The sequence below is a fragment of the Aythya ferina genome (genome assembly GCF_964211825.1).
Source record: "Aythya ferina genome assembly, chromosome: 4".
NCBI lineage: Eukaryota > Metazoa > Chordata > Aves > Anseriformes > Anatidae > Aythya > Aythya ferina.
The window spans coordinates 52,540,736-52,560,097 of record NC_140300.1 but is presented as its reverse complement, the minus strand read 5'-3'; the positions used below and the strand labels follow the sequence as shown (position 1 = coordinate 52,560,097).

At 55.7% G+C, this 19,362-nt stretch overlaps 1 protein-coding gene and 3 long non-coding RNA genes across 33 annotated transcripts in view; 2 read left to right on the top strand and 2 right to left on the bottom strand.

The window, feature by feature from the left end:
* Positions 1–8,329, bottom strand: part of LOC311436599 — a 30,844-nt gene extending 22,515 nt beyond the window's left edge. For all 3 annotated transcript variants that reach the window (XR_014692960.1, XR_014692961.1, XR_014692962.1), the window contains exons 1-2: positions 7,418–8,329; positions 6,893–6,985 (exon numbers count right to left, since the gene is read on the bottom strand). This is a non-coding gene — a long non-coding RNA (uncharacterized lncRNA). The remainder of the gene's footprint in view (positions 1–6,892; positions 6,986–7,417) is intronic.
* Positions 8,330–8,429: 100 nt separating this feature from the next.
* On the top strand, positions 8,430–14,688 carry HAND2 (heart and neural crest derivatives expressed 2). Of its 28 annotated transcripts, none has more exons than XM_084518918.1 (6): positions 8,430–8,999; positions 9,686–10,844; positions 11,471–11,550; positions 12,227–12,286; positions 13,084–13,221; positions 13,866–14,688. In XM_084518918.1, the coding sequence occupies exons 1-2, from the start codon at positions 8,445–8,447 to the stop codon at positions 9,782–9,784; spliced, it is 654 nt and encodes a 217-aa protein (XP_084375044.1). In that variant the 5' UTR covers positions 8,430–8,444; the 3' UTR covers positions 9,785–10,844; positions 11,471–11,550; positions 12,227–12,286; positions 13,084–13,221; positions 13,866–14,688. The 28 variants fall into 28 exon arrangements, with proteins under 28 accessions (XP_084375044.1, XP_084375040.1, XP_084375057.1 ...); XM_084518914.1 differs by having other exon boundaries at positions 13,045–13,221; XM_084518931.1 differs by having other exon boundaries at positions 12,728–13,221.
* Positions 14,588–16,314, bottom strand: LOC311436601. Its single transcript, XR_014692964.1, has 2 exons — positions 16,074–16,314; positions 14,588–14,898 (listed from the first exon to the last, which is right to left on the bottom strand). It is a non-coding gene; the product is annotated as an uncharacterized lncRNA (long non-coding RNA).
* Positions 16,315–16,499: 185 nt separating this feature from the next.
* Positions 16,500–19,362, top strand: part of LOC311436598 — an 8,486-nt gene continuing 5,623 nt past the window's right edge. Inside the window, exon 1 of the long non-coding RNA XR_014692959.1 lies at positions 16,500–16,717. This is a non-coding gene — a long non-coding RNA (uncharacterized lncRNA). The remainder of the gene's footprint in view (positions 16,718–19,362) is intronic.

Below are 19,362 nucleotides of genomic sequence, written 5' to 3'. Positions count from 1 at the left end.
TATGGCAAAGCAAATATAGCAGCTTAGTTCGTAAGCGCCCAAGTTTCCCTCTGCTGCACGCCGGGTTTCAGATGTAATTGAATTAACTCCTATTTTTGTTGACACCAGCGAGCGGGCGTCTGCCCCGAGCTTCAGCAGCGAGGCTTAGAGAGCCGGAGTTCGTGCCCAGGGCTTGTAATGCGGGGACCCAAGTGCCCCCGAGTCTATAGGAAACCGTCCAAGCGGTTTTAGCTTTTATTCTTCCTGCAGCAGCTTTAAAGCGGCTTTATACACCAGTCAAACAAGAGCCAGCAGCTGTGGAAAAATCTAACAAATCATAAGGGCGGTTTAACGGGGAGAGGGGGAGCGAATCCCGCAAAGTAGAGGGAGCCGCTCGGGGAGCCGGCTGTGGCGACAGCCTGGCCCCTGCCCCAGGCCGGGGGACACAGGGGTGCGGGGGCACCCCATGCGCTGGGATGCTCAGGGCGCCGCACGAAGCTCGGGCAGCGTTTGAGACTGGCCGGTTCTGCTCTGGGATTTTTAACACACCCGCCCCTAAGCCCCCCTGCCAAGTGTCCGCGGGGCCGCGCGGGGAGCGGGCGAGGGGGGGCGAGGGGAGCTGGCCCCAGCGGGCAGGTAGCTGCAAGCCGGCCCGTAATTACAAAGCAAACAAGGGTGAAATATTGGGTCGGCCTCGCCCGTGACAAGATCTGCGCGTTTTGCCGCCAATTTGTTTGTGGAGCTCTATTTAAAGGCGCTTGATTGAGGAAATGTTGAAAATAGCAGTTAGGGTTTCCCTAATGAGACCTCTAGAGGAAAGCAGTGGCATTCAGGGGGCTCGGGGGGGGGGGGGGGGGACCTTAACCCTTTCAAGCCTGCCCCCAGCCCGGCGGGGCTCCTCCGGCCTCCCCATCGCCCCCTGCCCTCCCTGGGGGAGCCTCCAGGGCTCCCCACCCCCCAAGCCTCCCCTCGGACCCCCTCGGCCTTTCACATCGCGACCCCCGGCGGGCTCTTGGGGGCGGTTTGGGGCAGGGCCGGGGCAGGGCTGAGCATCCCCGGCCCCTGCCGGCGGGGGAGGTCGGGGACCCTCCCCCCCACCCCCCAGGGTGCGCCCCGGCAGGACCGCGCCGTCGGGGCTGTGCCTGACGGCTGCTCTCCGTTTGCTGGGCCGGGTTGTGGAGTGGCTGCGGGCTGGTGCTTCAGGAGAAGCAGGGGCCCTGAGAAAGGCTGAGACGGCTGGGAATGTAGTGAGCAAGTAACGAGATTTGTCACATTAATATATCCCGCGCCGGGGCCTTGTGACACTCTTCTCCATGCATTCATTGCTCCCTTTTCCCTCACCGTGTGAGCCTGCCCCGACACTAATGCCCGCAACCTCCCATACACTTCCATGCTCAATTAGCGCCTGTCTGAATTCCCTACTAAATACAAATGAGATCCTTGGTAAAACGCATGTTGATAATATTTTGAAAGGTGCTAATGCCCGGGAGGGAGCGCGGATTTCAGCCGTCTTTCAGGTTTCTTCTTCGAGTGCTAACACTTGAGCGACACTGAAATCTCCCGGCCGGCTCCCGGTTTTATAAATCAACTCGAGTGCCGAAAAAAAAAAAAAAAAAAAAAAAAAAAAAAAAAAAAAGGATGGCTTCAGAGCTGCCCTGCCTGCAGCCTGCGGGGCCCTCAGATGCTACCCAAGGCACGGCTGCTCCTCCACCTCCCCGGCCACCTCGGCATCACACTGCACTCTCGGCACTTATGTTGAATGTAGAGATACATACCTGGACCAAGATCAAAATGGTCCTTTAAGGACTACCTAATAAAAAAGGGGGTATTGTCTCTTCCTAGAGGGAAGAGAAATGAAAAGCAGAAAAACAACATGTTGACTTTGTAAAATATGTTCTGCGCGGGGACGTAAAATAGTTTTTTGTTGTTGTCGCATTTACACCCAACGTTTTGGTCACGGCTCCGTTTCCCTGCAGGTTTCAGGAGGTAAATGACACTCGGTTCTGTATTTCTCTGCTTCTTCAGCTACTTTCCCAAATAAAAAAAATATATTTTTTTTTTAATTTTTTTTTGGTGTGCGTGTGTGCCGGCGAAGGAGAAGCAAAGAAGCGTTTTGCATATGCACGGCTCAGCTCTATCATCTGCAGGAACGTATTGCACAGGACGGCCTCGCGTTTCCAGTAAAGTCTCCTGCCTTCTATTTATGTTATGCCATTTCTGTTTGTAATTATTTTTATTTTAATTTTATGTCATTTTTAACAGAAGCCAGACCGTTTTTCCCTCCGTGTTTTGTACACAATGCTCTCTTTCTCGATAAGATGTTCTTTCCTATCTTTTCGTTTTTTCTTTTAAAAATGTTTATAGTTCCCCACGAGCAATTCTCCAATATTTCTCTCTTGTATTTTAAGGACTTGTCCCTGTCTTACTTTATTTGTTTGTGTGAAATTTAGTTTGAAAGGAGATCAGAGAGAGCAGGAGGGGTTTGTAATAAGAGAATGACCAAGTGACCTAAAGGCTGATTATATGTCATTAACTGGAGACTCGATGTATCCAAATTACCAAAAAGACCTCACTCAGCCAGATCAATTACACCGAGATACTCGTAGAGGAATTGCGGTTCAGGCAGCTACACAGGCTGATGCCTCCAACAAGTGTGCAGCCGACTCGTGCAGCAGTCGGCTGCTTAGTTTTAAAGCCCAGCCCGGCCGGGCGGGCCGGACAAGGGGTGCTGCAACAGGTACACGGCGCGGGGGCACCGGGAGGACGACATCGACATTTTGGGGCGAAATTGCCCCTAATTGTCCGCGCTCCGGACGGATCTTTTTAAGGCAAGCTAGATTGCCTTTGATCTGTGAAAACCGCTTAAAGCCCAGCCTTGTTAAATGGACTCTTTCCATGAATAACGACAACAGGAGTGTTGAGTTTTGTCAGCCTAAACTCCAAACGATGCCAGCCTAACCTCCAACGTTTCCTCCAAAGCGAGAATTTCAGATGCTGGAGGAAAAATATTCATTAATAAAAGTAATGACACTCGCGAGCTAGTTCACCAGCGCTGAGCTCAAGAGCAACTTCGAGATGCTCTTTCCCAGGAATGCAAAGAGCATGACACGGAAAAAATGTGTGCGTGTCCTCAGATACACGTGTGCGTGGTTATACATGAGTAGATTGAGGAGAAGGTCAACCCACCAAATGGAGATAGTGCGCTTTCACTGCGGGATCTGAGCAAGTCTTTATTGTTCTTCCGAAGAAGAGAGGGTCTCAGGTTGAGTTCGTTGTGTTTTTCTTTTCTTTCTGCGATTCCTTTGCACGGTCGAAATGCAATTCTGGATCCTCGGTCACAAATATAAGCAATCCTCGAATAATTGCTTACACATGCAGGGGTAAAACGCGTACGGTCCCGCGCTTACCGCCAATCACTGCGACTCACAAAATGGTCAGTGTCTTGGATTTTTCTCGTCTCTGCTTTTTTTTTTTTTTTTGTATACACAACGGCTGTGAGATTATCATGCCTGAAATATGTGGGCGTTCATTCCCGATAATAGTAACGTAAACCAGGGTTCCTCCACCTCCAATGGCAGCAATTAATTCGGGCCTGGTGGGCCCAATTCTGCCCTCTGCCCTACACGTTGGAATAAAGGTTGCGTGAGCGTAACTGAGGGTATAAGTAGACCCATTAGGCACAAGTCCTTTTCATTAACCCACGCTGACAGGTTGACCTTCAAATGATATTTCTCCGGTGCCTCTTAAAAAAAAAAAAAAAAAAAAAAAAATCCCCTTTCTAGCGGGTTTGCGCTCTTCTGCGAACTCCTAAGCGGTGATCCGGGGAAAGAAAGTGCCGCATCCTTGGGCCAGGGGGTACCTCGGCTTCCCCAAATTCATCCGAGAAGCATCCCCCTCTCCCGCACATTGGCTCGCAGGTCAATGACATCATGGACTCCATAAATTCAAACGCTATTTCAAGCCCTGCGCCGGGCAGCTGAGCAATGTGGTAGGCAGAAACCCAGGAGGAGGCAGGAGAGCGGGGCTTGGGGGTGCCCTTGGGGTGCCGGGGGGCGGACGCTGCCGGGCTGAAAGGCACCGCCGAAGAGAAGGGAGGAGCCGGGCGCTGCCGCTCGGAGCGGGGACAAGCGGGGAAGGGCGTCGGGAGCTCCCCGGGCGGCCTTGCCCCGGCCAGCATCATGCCCCCCAAATCGCCCCGTCGGTGTCGGGCACCCCTGGGGAAAAAGGGGCAGAAGGGGAGCGAGCCAAAGTGCTCGCCACCCCCGCCAGGCGCTTTTACGCCCCTGGGCTGTTGATGAAAGCGCCCGGCCCGGCGTGCCTGCGACTCTCCCGCCCGAAAGCCCCGAGCAGATGTGCGCTTCCGACCACCCAGCTCCGGCACCTCTTCCCCGTTTCCATAAGGTTTCGTCCGACTGTGAGAAATTAGCTTAATTCGCAATTTAGCTTAATTCACGCAAGAGCGGGCTGGGACTGTCTGAGGGTGGGAGCAGGACTCTGTTGTTTTCTTATCCCCAAATTTCTCCCTACGTACGCTTGGCCGGGAGGAGCGAAGCGACCTGGCGATAAGTGGCCCCGACTCCCTCCCCATTTCGGCCCCGCTCTCCTCGGCCCACGGGTCCTCCCCGTTGATGGGACCGCAGCGACCGGGGGCAGCTCCGGCTCCGCGCTGCCGCGGCTGCCGGGCTGGGGAGGCGACAGCCGCGAGGCAGCAGCGTTAGGCAGAGGCACCCCCCTGGAAAAATTAAATAAATAAATAAATAAATAAATAAATAAATAAATAAATAAATAAATAAATAGCCGGGGGAGGTATGGGGGAGGAAGGGAAGGGGGTGGGGGGGACACCAGCCTCGGCACAGTCGCCACCAAAATTTCTTAATTACGGCGGGCTAGGAGAGTCCTGTCTGGCAGCAGAGCCCAGATAAATCCCCGCCTAACGTGCAACCATTTTGGCAGGGAAATAAGTGACATAAGGCGAGAGCTTCTTTTTTTTTTTTTTTTTTCCTTTTTTTTTTTCTTCCCTTTTCTAAGCGAATGATTTGTGAGAGAAAAAAAAAAAAAATCAAATCAATAAATGGAAGATGGGCAAAACGCTCGGGCTTTTTAGCGGACTCTTCTAAATCTCGTATTGGGAAAGTCACTTTGGGCTGCAGCGGTTTGAAACGCGTTGATCAAACAGAAAAGGCTATTATCCCTGATCGGGCAACCTGGGTAGTTAAAAGCTGAGGTAGTACACAAGAACTGCATTTGCTCTAAAAGTCACTTTATAAAATGCATAAACAACCGCTGGGGGATAGGAGGGAAAATTATATGTAAGATCCTGCTGGGTGCTTTATCTAGAGACCCTCTTTCTCCAAAGCCAATTAAGCAATAATGATGCTAGCTTTGGAGACTGGTGTTCCGATCAATATCTCCTGTATCTTTTATTACTTTTTCTCTGCGTCATGTTTTCCGTTTCCTTCATCACAGGAGATGTTATCGGAGTCACCGTAGTGGCTTGCCACGGAGACTGTCACAGTTACAATCCAGCCCGCAGTATTTTGGAAAGCTCCTACACAAATAAGGAGAGTGCAAAGAAACACGACCCTATTTGCAAGCCAATATACCTTTCCGGCCTTGACAATGTCCGCTTCTTCTCCGCATGAGGGAAAACACCGCAGCAAAACAAAGCCAGAGAACCGCTGCAGAAGCTCGGTGGGTTTCCAGCCTGCTCACTGCAGAGCTGGTACCCCGAGAGGCTGGGACACAGTGTGCCCGCGGCCTCTCTGCATTTTCAAAATCTGCGCCGGTGATGCGTTATTTCCTCGGGGTGATACAACATGTGTGCACGCAGATCGACACAGAGATATTTATCGGTCGTTTTAAGTGCCGGCATGTGTGCGTACATACGGATGTCCGCGTATTTACATACGTCCTACATCTGGACTAGCTTTTCACTTTCATCCTCCGTTTACACCCGGCCGCACACGGACACGGGCGCAGGTTTAGACGCCCGTATGCCTAAGCTCCTGTCCCCTGGGCACGTCCCGGGGCCGGCCCCAGCCCCGCTCTCCCCTCGAGCTTCGCCCAGGGGGTTCCCGCAGCGCCGCAGCCCCGCGCAAAGCACCGAGGCCGATCCTCCTCCGCCGGCCTCGGCCGCGGAGCCCGCGGCCTCCCCGCCGCTCCTTCTCCCCCGGAGAGCCCCCAGCCACCCTGAGAGCCCTCGGACCCCCCCGGCCGAGGGCGGCAGCCCTTCCCCGGGCCCTCGGGGGCAGCCCGTGTGCTTGCCGCCGGCGTGGAGCTGCTGCCCCCCGAGTAGCGTTTTGGCCGTCCTTTCCCCCGGGGCCCCCCCAGAGGCGTCCCCGCAGCCCGTGCGATGGATGCGGAGAGCGCACGGAGCTCCTGCGAGAGCGGGGCTTGCGGTTCCCGCTGCCTCCTTTGCAGCCTGCTCCATCTCTATCTTTCTCTTTCTTTAATTTATGACCTCTCAGCTCCTGTTGACACAGTTTTCCACACTGCCTATATTGTAGGATCGCATTGTAATATACGCCGAATCAGCTCAGCCGTCAGCCAGCACACGGAAGGGTGGGTATTTGATATTTCACAGCTATTTAGGAACGCTCGGCTCCATCTGAGGATGACAGCAATTCGCCTCGCCTCCAAGTTATCCGTGAATTACAGCTCGATATCTGTTTTCCTTTCGTAACGTCTTGGAGATTAGCAAAGCGAAACACCTAAAGAGCCACGGCTGCTCTCCTCCTGGCCCGCCTGTTAACCCGACGTTTAACTGTTCCCTTTCGATAGCTAAATCTGCTTTCCACAGATGCTGGTCTTTTTTTATTGCAGAAGCAGGAGCGCAGAGAAATTTTTATATATTTGTTAGTAAAAGCTAGAAAATAAGCTCTGAACATGCTGTAAAAAATATTCGGTTACTTACCAATCAGCCTAGTTAAACAAGCATGAAACTGATTTCAGGAGCATAACTGAACCGGGTGAACACTGGTCGAGGTGCGTGCCCGCAGCCGGCAAGCTGGAAGAGAATCGTTTAGAGTCGGTTTTATTGCTATTATCTCAAAGCAATTCTTTCTGGAAGAAAACACCGTCCCTGGCCAAACCCCGAGCCCTCTGCTCGGTCGGAGCGCCAGCAGCCGCGGAGCCGGAGCCAGTCCTCGCTAACGCGAAAGGCAAGCCCGGTGACAACGCAGAGCAACTTCATCTCCCTCCTCTCGGAACCTCGTTACTAGTGATCTCTTTGTGTGTATTAACCGGCAATAAAAATATAAGCCCGAGTGTTGCTGGGGCATGCCTAGCACAACCGGGCAATCGATAAAGTGCCCTCTGAAGAGGTTTTTATGTGTTGCTCTACCGGACCGGCACAAAGCGCTTTGTAAAAGCAACGACGGAGCTTACCAAGCTCTCACACAGATTTTTGCCAAGAAAAATCCTCGCATCCATACTGTACCTGGGTTGAGATTATCCGATATTTAAGTTTTAATGAGTTTGTTGCTTTTTTTTTTATATATAACGAAGATTTTACAGTAAGGCATCTGCTAAACACTTGCATTAACCTCTGCCTCCATGATAATTTTTCCCCCCTTGTTTTAATTACATTATGGATGCGGAGGGGCAGCCAATCCTAAAAGAGGAGCTCGGCAATTAGCAGAGTGAACATCAAAAAGTTTTATTGCGGAGGGCCGCGGGCCCCGCCCCAGCCGCCAGCCATTGGCGGCCGCCGCCTCTGACGACATATATTAACCCGAGCGGCCCTAAACATGTAGCTGTACATGGAGATCGGGCCGGGGAGCCCTGCCAGTGCCCCGCGCCGCGCCGAGCCCCGCCGCCCGCCCGCTTTCGCCTCCGCGCCCGGCCGAGCGCCGCGGATGCCCCGGAGGAGCGGGGGGCGCTGAGCCCCGCGGCGCGGCACGCAGGGATGCTCGCTCACTCCCGGCACTGACGGCCCCCACTGCCGCGCAGGGCAGCGGGGAGCGCCCTGCCCGCCCTGCCCTGCCCGCCCCGAGCCCGGGGGCGCATGGAGGGGGGCCGCGTGTAAGTACCACCCGGCCGGGCCGCCGCGGACTTGGCGAGAGCGGAGGGAAGCAAGAGGCGAGGAAGATATCCCGGGCTGGGAAGCCAAAGCCGTTTTGTTTGGTCGACTTCTCTCCATAGCCTTTTTTTTTTTTTTTTTTTTTTTTTGGTGGTGTGTGTGTGCGCGCTTCCTCGAAGACCCAGCCCCGGGCGAGGAGGAGGAGGAGGTGGAGGCACAACGCATGAGCGGCGGCGGCGGCGCCTGGGGAGGGGGGATCGCTCGGGCACCCGCGGGGACTCTGCAGCAGCGCCCTATGGAGAGGCGGCGGGCAGCGGGGCTGTGCTGAGGGGTGAGCGGCGGGCAGCATCTCCCGCCGGAGCGGCGGGGGGTGGGGGCGGGCGGGGAGGGGAAAGCTTTGTTTTGGGGCCCCGGGGGGCGGGGTGGGGCGCGCTAGGGAGCGGGGATGAGTCTAGTGGGCGGCTTCCCCCACCACCCGGTGGTGCACCATGAGGGCTACCCCTTCGCCGCCGCCGCTGCCGCCGCCGCCGCCGCCGCCACCCGCTGCGGCCACGAGGAGAACCCCTACTTCCACGGCTGGCTCATCAGCAGCCACCCGGAGATGTCCCCCCCCGACTACAGCATGGCTCTGTCCTACAGCCCCGAGTACGCCAACGGGGCGCCGGGCATGGACCACTCCCATTACGGGGGGGTGCCGCCCGGGAGCGGCCCGCCCGGGCTCGGGGGGCCCCGGCCGGTGAAGCGCAGGGGCACGGCGAACCGCAAGGAGCGGCGCAGGACTCAGAGCATCAACAGCGCCTTCGCGGAGCTGCGGGAGTGCATCCCCAACGTGCCCGCTGACACCAAGCTCTCCAAGATCAAAACCCTCCGCCTGGCCACCAGCTACATCGCCTACCTCATGGACCTGCTCGCGAAGGACGACCAGAACGGGGAGGCGGAGGCCTTCAAGGCAGAGATCAAGAAGACAGACGTGAAGGAGGAGAAGAGGAAGAAAGAGCTGGTCAGTGCTCCGCCACGGGCCGCGACGGGGCGGGGGGGCGAGTCGGCTCGGCGCCGGCCGCGGGGGGGTCCCAGCTGCGGGGCGGCGGGGTGGGGGTCCCGTCCCATCCCGTCTCGGGCCGGGCCGGGCCCCGACGGCTCAGCCGGGCTCTGCGCATCGGGGGTGGCCCCGCGGCCCCAAACGCGCGGCCGGGAGGCGCGGGGCTCGGCGGCTTGAGCGCTCTGCTGCGGGGCGAGAGGCGGTGAGAGGCGGCGGGGAGCGGCGGCCCGCTTCCAGCCCGGCCCGGCGGCACCCTGGGGCCGCCCTCCCTCGGCTTTCGGCGGCGGCTCTGCCGCCGCGGGGCCGCGTTTTGTCCGGCGTGCCGGTGCCCGCCTCCCCGCGGGCCCGCAGAGGGAGGCTCGGCGCGGCCTCGCCGCGATTCGGCGAGCCCCGAGGTCCCCGCTGCGGGCCCGCACGGGGCGACGGAGCGGGGCGAGAGACCGCGGCGAAGCCCCGCGGAGGCCGTCCCGAAAATGCTCCGCAGGCCTCCGCCGGAGCCCGCGGCTCCTCGCAGCTCTCCCGCTCGGTCGCAGTAGGAAGCGGAGGAAGCTCTCTAATCTTTTTTTTCTCTCCTCTCCCTGCTTTGTTTCTCTCCCTCCCTCCCTCTCTCTCTGCCCTCTCTATTCCTTCGCATCCTGTCTCCCCAGAACGAAATCTTGAAAAGCACAGTTAGCAGCAACGATAAGAAAACCAAAGGGAGGACTGGCTGGCCGCAGCATGTCTGGGCTTTGGAGCTCAAGCAGTGAGCACGACAGGACTGGAGGAGCCGTCCTCTCAGTCTCGGTAGCGAGCTCTCCTCTGAGGACTCTTTGTATTTGGAATCATCCAGTTTATTTATGTGCAATTTCTCCCCCCACCCCCCCAAAATGTGGATATTTGAAGGAGAGGGAAAAAGCATTCCATATATGAATATGAAGAGGAAACTCCAGCTTGGTAAGGGGTAACGTCTCTAATAGTTCGTGAATGTTATTTGCTCTGTATAAAACACACGGGGAAAACAGAACCGTAGAAAAGAAAAGAAAAAAAAAATCCCTCCCTGGCATTAGTGTGTATGTGAAGTGTATCTTTAATACTTGGCCTTTTGGATATAAATATTCATGGGATTATAAAGTTATATTTCAACAGAAGCAGTTGCACCAATGTTTCGGTTGACTCGGTATTTAGTGTTGTAATTTTGTTGTGGTCGTTCAGTATTTGAAGATGTTTTCAGCAGTTATTGGTTATGTGCACTTCCGTCCGTAAGGGAAAAAGTGGAATCTAATTAATATTGAAGGTGTAAACGTTGTAAGTACTCAATAAACCACTGTGTGTGTTTTTTACAAAAAAAAAAAAAAAAAAAAAAAAAAGGAAAAAAAGGAAAAAAAAGAAAACCCAAATCTTTTTATGTTTTATACCTCAAAATGTTTTGAATAACAGCGTTGTTTATGGCTTTTTTTCATAATATTTAAAATATTCGGAAGTAAACTAAATTATAAAGATGGCTCCGAAGTTTATTTTTAAACAAGTGACTGAGGGAAAGGAGGGGTAGAGGGAGGGATCTCGCCAGCCCTGTGAGTGTCGAACATGCAAACGGCAGTTCGGCAGAGGAGAAATGCCTTGCGGTGGTGTTCTCCAGGCAGGAGACCTACTGCTAACGGGAAGCGGACAAGGCTGCAAACGGGCCCGGGAGCACCAGCCGCGCCCGTGCGGGCTGCTCCCGGCGGCGGTGCCAGGCGGAGGCTGCGGCGGAGGCTGAGGTTGAGGCTGAGGCTCCGGGGGCAGGCGCGGGAGGCTTTTAGGGCTTTGCTCGGAGCGATTATGTAACAGGTAATTCTACGTCAAGCACGAAAGAGCGAACAAGGCGAGGGATTTGCGCGGGGGTGGGGGGAGGACGGAAGATTTACAATGAGCGACGGTGAACTTAATATTAACTTTGTGGTTCCCAAAACTCTCCTGGGTTGCATGTTTCCAGTCTGCAACAGCGAGCTGTTTTTTTTTTTTTAAAAAAAAAAACTTTTTTTTTCTTTTTACCTTTTTCTGGTTGCAAACTGCCGCAAGCCGTGCTGCGGCTCTGCTCTGCGTTCATCTATCTGCTTCCCCAGTGTGACTGCTCCTCCCCTATGTTTGTGTAGCTACCTGTCTGCAGGCTCCTTTGCAAGGCTCCTGGTGCTAGGCCACTGGGTTTTTTGCTCCCTGGCGTCGGGACGAGCTGCAGCGGTCCACCTGGACGCTCGGTGCTGGGAATCGCCTGGCTTCCCTCCGTGTGGTAGGCAGGCAAGACAGAAAGTTAAACTTTTTGCGAAATAATCTTGTTCTAGGTACGCTTGGTCAATTCCCGGTTAGACGCGAGGTTTTTGCACTTTTCTCATAATAGAATTCGGGTTCTTGTTTCTGCGCCGTTGAAACCCTTGTTTAACTCAGCTCAACCTAAACCCAGCTGGCTCTCTCCCCAGGTCCAGGGGCTGCCTACCTGCCTGCCTTCCCCTGCCGCCGCGCCTAAGGAAGTGGCTCCCGACGCGACCCGACAATAAGCGTAGGTAGATGTGCAATTGCCCATAAAAAGATAAGGGAGTCCCCGCGCCGCTTCGCCGCCCCCACTGACAATGGGAAGGTTGCGGGGTTACAACAACCAGACAAAAGTGATGTGCCCTCTCTGCCGGCGGGTCAGGCAGCCCGGCTCTGCGCTCCGCCGTGGGTCTGTGTTTACCGACACTTGCCTTTGTTTATAACACTCGCAAAGAAGAATCTCCCCTTGTTTGCTTTTCCTTGCCTGTTAGTTGCCCAGCTGATAAACCAGAGGACCTCGCAGCCCCCCGCTCCACCTCCGCCAAAATCTCTTTTTTGCACGCAAACGGCGGGGGAGGATGGCTCCAGGGGGGCGAGGGCTGTAGGGCGGCAGGGCCAGCCTAGCCTTCCCCTGCCCCAGCAGCCGAGCTGCTGCTCCCCGGGCCTTGGGGGGCACGGGGAAGCCGCCCACCCTCTGCGCCCCCCGGGCTGCACGGCCGGGCGTGGGGTGTGGAGGCGGCGGCCGCGCCGCTGAGGGAACTCACCGTCGTCCCGCGGGGCTTTCCGATCAGTACCTCTCCCCTTTTCTCCCCTGAATTTCTCAGGGATATCACCACCACCACCACCACCCACCACCCCCCCCGGACCCACTCAGAAGGATTTCTTTTAATTGCTCGGTAATGAGGATGTTGCCATTTTCTCAGGAGCAGTCATTCCCGGAGCTAAATCACAAGAGCCCTAGACAGGCCGGAGCCGACAAAAATGTAGGTTTTGACGTTAAAAGCTAAATGGGGAAGCAGGGCGGTAGAAGGTAAATTGATGGTAGACGGGGATGTCAGTGCCCTGGCCCCAGCTCCCGGCGAGCGGAGCCGGGGGCTGATAAGAGCAGAGCGCTGCGCCCGCAGCCAGCCAGCACCCTGCGACCGGGGCTCCGGGGGGGGAGCTTTTTTCGGAGGTGACAAGCACGTAGTAGTCCATGGGACCGGGAAGCGGCGGTTTGTCCCCTCCGCAGAGTTTCCCTGCGCTGTGCGGGTGGGTAGCGATGAGAGGGAGGCACAGGGGGTCGGTACGCTGCAGCCGGGTGGCTCCAGCCGTGTCCCTGCAGGCGCGCGGCCCATGCGTACTCGCCGCTTCTTTTCATTGCTGGGGGAGCCTCTGCTGCGCCTCCAGAGAAAATAACTTTTTTTTTTTTTTCATTTGAAAAGAAACAGCAGCACAACACCCCCGGCTGGCGTGCCGCCTGCCCTGCCCTCCCAGGAGGCCTCCTCTCCTCTCCCCGGGCCCGAAACACAGGCGGGGGTCGGCACCCACGGGAGACAGCGGGGGCACCCACCCCTCGGGGGCACGGCTCGGCACGGCCCGGCTCTGGTTTAGGCGGAAAACAGCGCGGTTTTGGCTGCTCAGCTTGCCCTCTGCACCATGGGGCGAGCAGGGCACCCCTGCAGCTCCATAACGGATTTCTTAATGTTATTTTATTTTGTTGGTTTATTTATTTATTTATTCGCCCGTTCGTTCCCGGGAGCGCCAAGAGCTGATGGCAATAATTAGCGCTGATTTGCAGTCGTTGTCAAAGCGGGGCAACGGGGCCTTTCTGGGCCAGCCGCAGACACCCCTGGAACAAGCGCTGAGACATCCGCGGGCAACTGTAAGGACATAAACACGGCCGGGGGATGCCATTGAGACAACGTGATCTTGAAAGGTGGGCGGGGAGGAGGGGGGGAAGACGGTTAGTAATAAAACCTCTGAGCAAAATATCCTCCTCCTGCGCTAGGAAACCTAACCTTAATCCTCCTTTTTCACACGTACTCGCCCAGCGGCTCGCAAAAGGCACCCAGAAGAAAGCTCCAAGTAGCAGTGGGAAGGAAACGCGTCCCGCGCTTCTGCAGAAATAATCCCCTCTGCTGTAACGAGGGGCTTATCAATGCTTTATATATATATATATATATATTAATTCGGAGCCTTTTGTTTTATTATTATTTTGCGGGCCGTGAAATATGGGCCTTCGCAAACGAACGCTAATCTTTTCTACTTCTAATTGGCCAATTACTGTTCAGCTGTTTCAGCTCGTCCCGCACAATGGAGATTAAAGCCGAGTTGTTATCTGAATTATACATTCACATAAATTCTAGCGAACCCGGCCGATTCGCGGGGCCAGCGCCTCTCTGGGAATCCCTGTGGCCCTCTCTCCCCCTTCCACGCCAGCGTGGTGTGTGTCTCCCTCTTCCCCAGCTCCCCCCACCCCCATTTTCCTCTCGAAATGTCGCTGCTTTGATGATCCGATTGTAGAGCATTGATTACAAATTTATTCTCAGACACTATATAAGTCTTTATATCTGCTATTAGGGACATCTGGGAGTGATTAGAGCCCTCCCTCCCCCGGCTCTGCTCCCTCTATCTCGCAGCGAGGAGCTATAGACATGTTGACGTCAGATCAGACGGCTAGGAGCCATCCTGCTCTCGACTTGGGTGTAATCACGGCAGCGCTTTCCAAGCTCCAGCCCGGCCGCGGCCGCCAGCTGGAATGCGGGTGCAGCGGGACGGCGCTCGCCGGGGCTCCGTGGCGAAGCCGGATCTTCAGCCCCCGGAGGCTCCGGCGCTTCTGGAGTCCGACGCCGGGACCGCTCGGGCGGTGGGTTGAAAAGAAGAAGCTGTGCTTCCCGCAGGGGTGCTCGCCCTGCTCCTTCCCGGCCGGCGCTGCCTTTATCTTCCATTTCTCCCGGCGTGCTCACCCGGAGCGCTGCCTTCCAAACCAAACAGCAGGCCAAGCAGATCTCCACCTTGTGTCTTGGCAAGGAGAAATGAGCGAAGCAAAGTACAGCGCATACGTGCGGGCACCGCGGGCTGCCTTCCCCGCACCCCCACAGCCTGCTATCCGAAGCGGCGGTCGGGTTTCCAGTGAGCTGGAGGCCGCCCTAAATACGGAGCACTCCCGAGGCGAACGGGCGTGCTGCCGACGGGGAGATGGATTTGCACCTGCTATTAAGTCCTAATGCTAATTGAGAGCTGGGACTGCCTCAATGTCGCGCCGAACACCTCGCAGGGACCCGAGATCGTCTTTGTCAGAGTCGGTTTTACAAAGTCTTTATTGTTTTGTATTTTTCTCTCCCCCCTCCTCCCTCCAAGGAGATAAAAATAATAAGTCGATAAATACAACTTGAGCCTCCGCCGCCTGCTCGCAAAGTCTTGGACGGCCGACACTTGTCCAGCTGTACGTTGCACTCGGTGCTGCTACCAGGAAGGGGGGGGCGGAGGGGTGGGGATGAGAAAGCAGTTGATCTCGTCTCCAGAGAAAAGAGATAATGTTAGATTATTTGTCTGAAGGATTAAGTTCTCCGGGTAAAACACGCTTGCCAGGAGTAAAAAGCCCTGTGTAACCCTAAAGAAAAAAAAATGTGTAAAAAGTGTTTCCATTTCTTTGTTCCAGAAAAATAAAATGAAATGAAATAAAATCGTATAAAATAAACCCCCTAAGATACCGCAACGCTCCGCTGTGTCTATGTGTAATCTCGAAAGGAAAAGGAACATTTCCTTCCTAAACCAGTGCAAACAGTGCGCTGTGCTCTCGGCTTCGCACCGCATCCCCCAGCCCCAGGGCTGCTGCAGGGGTGGGGGAAAAGCGAAGAAAACTGGCAAGTGAAAGGAAAGAACAAAACAACCCCACGGACACGAACCCGAAGGGAAAACTCCCAATGAATCCCATCGCAGAGCTTAGGGGTCGCTGCCCTGCACGGCTGGAGGGAGTTGTTGCCCCGGCCGGGGGCTGTAGGGCTGGGGCTGCCCGCAGCAGAGGGCAGGGAGCGGGAGGGGGGAGCGGATCCTGCCGGCCGGGGAAGGCGGCGGGGAGCGGGCTGGTTTCGGGGTTGTGTCCTGGGACAGGCAGGAGCAGGGTTTGGGGAGCAGCGGTGATGTTCCGGAGGCACAATGGGGATCGGTGTGTCCGCCTCCGGGAGCCTTCTATCTGCTAAGCGTGAATGCTGTTCGAGGGAGAAAGAAGCCCCTGTGTTGCTCAACGTTTTCGGGAGAAAAAAATGTGAAATTATATTTTAATGTAGAGCAGTAGAGTCGTTTTCCCGGCCACGTCTATTGAACAAACATGTGGGGATAATAGAGAGGACGATTCTCCTATAGGGGTCTCTATTTGCATGCCATATGTGGCTATAGGCTAAAACAGCTGCGCATAATGAATTTTTAAAAAGCTAAATGCGTATGCAGACCCATGGAACTTTTCTAAAACCGGCCTGAAAGACAATGAAATCTTCTGCCAGAAAATACAGGAGGCGGAAGAGATTAAAACTAATAATAATAATATGAGCCCCACCCCCCCCCCCTCCAGCCCAGCCCAAGCCTCAAGACTTTGCTAGGAGCCCTGCCCGGAGGAAGACCCCAGCAGCCGGGCGGGAGGTCCGGCAGGGCTGTGGGGCCGTGCCGTGCCGTGCTGGGTCGGGCCAGGGTGCGCGCCCGTGGGGCCGCGCAGGGCGAGCCGAGGCTCACGGCCCGGCCTTGACTGCCTCTCTGCCCAATCTGGTTTTCATAGAGCCGCGCAGTAATTACCTAAAGCCATAACTGTCTCCGAAATTATTCATTAAAGTCATTCCCAAGAATCTCGCGGCGCTGGCGCTTACATTTACGGCCTTTGCACCATCAGAGTATGACACTGCCTTTTCGCCCCGTTTCCTCGGCGGCGGCGTGTTTAAAACCGAGGAGGAGAAGGGGGGTACTGCTCCCTCTCCCTCGGTGAGTTTATTTGCTCGGGATTCAGGTTGCTTTCCACCTTTTGGCGAAGGAGCGCGATGCAACCCGGCAGACACCCTGGGAGCAAGGAGGGTATTTTGGGGAGTTGCAGTGTTGTGCGGAAGATCATGTCTGTGCCCTGTGGTGCTGTCAGCAGTGACAGATCCCAGATGCAGCCGCTACTGTATGGCAGATTGAGTTTCTCAGCAGAAAACTCTCTCCCTCCCTCCCAAACGTCTTCAAAAACCTTCTCCAGATACTGCGGGTCACTTCGGCTCAAACGGGGAGAGAAAGGGGGAAAAAAGGCTTTCCCTCTCCCCCACCCTTTCTCTTCCCCGGGCCAGATCTCTCCGGGGTGCGGGGGAGGCATGTCTGCTCCCCTCCCCGCCCGAGGTGCCCCCTGCCCCCCTCGTCGCCCCCAGCTCGCTGCGAGCCCGCCGCCGACCATGGGAAGCCTCGTACAGGTAAGCGGGGGGCGGCGGGGACGGGGACGGGGCAGGAGCCTGCGGCCGGGGGGAGCCCAAGTCCGCCCCCCTCCCTCGGACGGGTCTCGCTGCCTGGACGGGGCGAGCCAGGGGAGCCGGGCAGCGAGGGGATCCCGCTCCCTCAGGCAGTGCCCGGGGCGGGGGGGCTTGGGGACGAAGCGGGACCCCCCTGGCCCGGATCGGCTCGGTTCTGCCGAAAGCGGCAGCGAAAGCACAGCGCTGGGTCGAAGCGTGCTGGGGGATCTTCGCCTGCCCTCCGGGAGGGACCCCCCGAGCTTGGGCTCCCGGGGGGGGCTGTAAGCACGGAAAACGGACGGGGGGGCGCGGCTGGAGGACGCAGGCGGGACGGGACGGGACGGGCTGGCGGGGGGGCACCGCTCCTGGCACCGGCACCGGGAACAGTCGGAGGCTTGGACCCCCCCGCGGCCCCCCAACCTCGTCCCCCTCCGCTTTTCCTCACCACTGCGAAGAAGCGGCTGCGGCTCCCGGGAACCTCCACCCGCTCTTCCACGCGTGCCCCGGGCCTCCTGCCCCTCCTGCCCTTACCCCTGGCAAGTATTTACCGGCCCCCCCAACCCCCCCGCTCCCCCTCCGAGTGCCGAAATCGGAGGCCGAGGCTGGGCTGTTTCCTCCTGCACCCTTTTTCCCCCCCCTCCAGCAAGTATTTGGTGCTTAAGGGCTCTAATCTGTCTGGCACCGGGCGGGTCTCACGTCCGCGGATCAGCCCCGAAAGCCTCCGCACCGGGCGGGCAGAGGCCGGCGGGGGCCTCCGCTAGCGCAGCCTCGGGCCTCGGCCTCCGCTGCAGACCTCCGAGCAGCGCCGGGATGGAGACGACCTGGTTTCATGCACGCACATGCCTCCCGTAAACGATTCCTGCCACCCTCGTTCTCGGTCCTTCCTTTCCCAGCTGAAGTGAAAGGCTTTAATTCAGCCGCTCGCCCAGCCCCCTCCCCTCTCTCTCTTTCTCTCTCTTTTTTTTTTTTTTTTTTTTTTTAAAGCTCTTGCCTTTAGCAGAAGTATAATTGTGACCCTGCCTGATCCACAGAGCCTCCTGTTGGGAGCAGTTAGCTGTGGTTGCATTAGGCCAAAGGACCTCCCAAGTGGCGGTGGCCTGGGTGTCATAGGAAGGGACTCTGCACATTGTCCATTCTTTCTCATCAAAGTCCCAGGCACCGTGGAGCCAACAGTTTGGTGGAGCAGGAAAATAGTAAACAAGCCTCCCCCCTCCCTTCCCAAGCCAGCAGCACCGTGATCTTCCTAAGAGGCAAGAAACTGTAACAAACTTTTTCATAACTTCAGCTCTACGGTGTGATTTACATTTCCGGCTCCCCTGTCGGAGTGGCAGTAATTTACAGCGTGATAAAAACACTTTTACAACGCCAGAACATGTTCGAGTAGTGTCTCAGTGTGCAGAAAGGTTTTAAAAGACGACACACATCAGAAAAAGTTATTTTCTCTGCTTTTTTTTTTTTTTTTTTTTCCACCGTGGCTTTCTGAAGAGACAAATGGGTTGAAATTGCAACGTAGGCAAAAAAAAAAAAAGTGAAAAGTAGACGCGGGCTGAAGCAAGCGTGGATGAAATCAATCCTGGGCTTTTGTTTATATGGTGTATATTATATGACCACATTTCTCCTATTTCTGCAAGGCTTTCGCTTAATGCATGCTTCTATTTTCGTGCTTTCGGGCCAAATCCTGCTTGTCTTGCCCCAGGGGATGCTTTCATTTGGTCATGGATCTATTGTGTTTAAACAATTTCTTTTATTCAATAACTCATTTCTTCTCCGGAGTCTTAAACCGAGTAGGTCTGTTAGCGTTTATGAAAGGGAAGCATCTTTTATTCAGTTCTAATTTCCCTAATCTGATATAGGCAGCTTTTCCAAATACCGGGGTAATAGGGTTACCCCTTCTCCAGGAGCATCCAGTTTGTTCCAGCCACGTTCCTCCGCCAGGGAGGACTCCTGCGGCGGGGCAGGACGGGTCTGGAAACTAATGGACACCATCCCTGTCCTGGGAGAGACGATAAAGTTTAGTAAATTACAAATATGCGAATTTGGCAAACAGTTAAGGATTAAAATGATCAAACGATTAAAAAAAAAAAAAAAAAAAAAAAAAAAGGCAATGAATAAACCACATGTAGCAGTTGCCGCTTTCATGACTTTGGTAATTATTTACACCTGAATTGTAGTTTACTCCAGCCACGGTTTCAAAAGTAAACCTTTAAAGAATTTAATTATTTCCAGTTTTCGGCCACAGAGATAAAAACAAAAATCAAAATAAGAAGTGTGGGTTAGCGAGCAAATGCTGTCTCCCGGCTCTCCTAAAAGTCTTTCCGTGCTTTTCCATCTCGAAGACCAACGCGGCCCCTCCGCGCCTTCCTGCCCGCGCACGGGGGCGAGCCCCGCCGCCCGTGCGCGCCCCCGCGGCCTGAAGCAGGGGCACGGGGACGAGCCGGGTGCCCGCACGGGTCTGGGCGCTTGGGGTGCGTGCGGGCCAGGCACGCTATTGAAGCGTGTGCGGGGGAACTGGCCGGCTCCTTCCCTGCGCTCTATAATAGCTCTGTTATTCTTGCTAAACGAGCAGGATGGCTCTGCGTGACCCCTCGGCATTTAAAACCGTTTTCTAT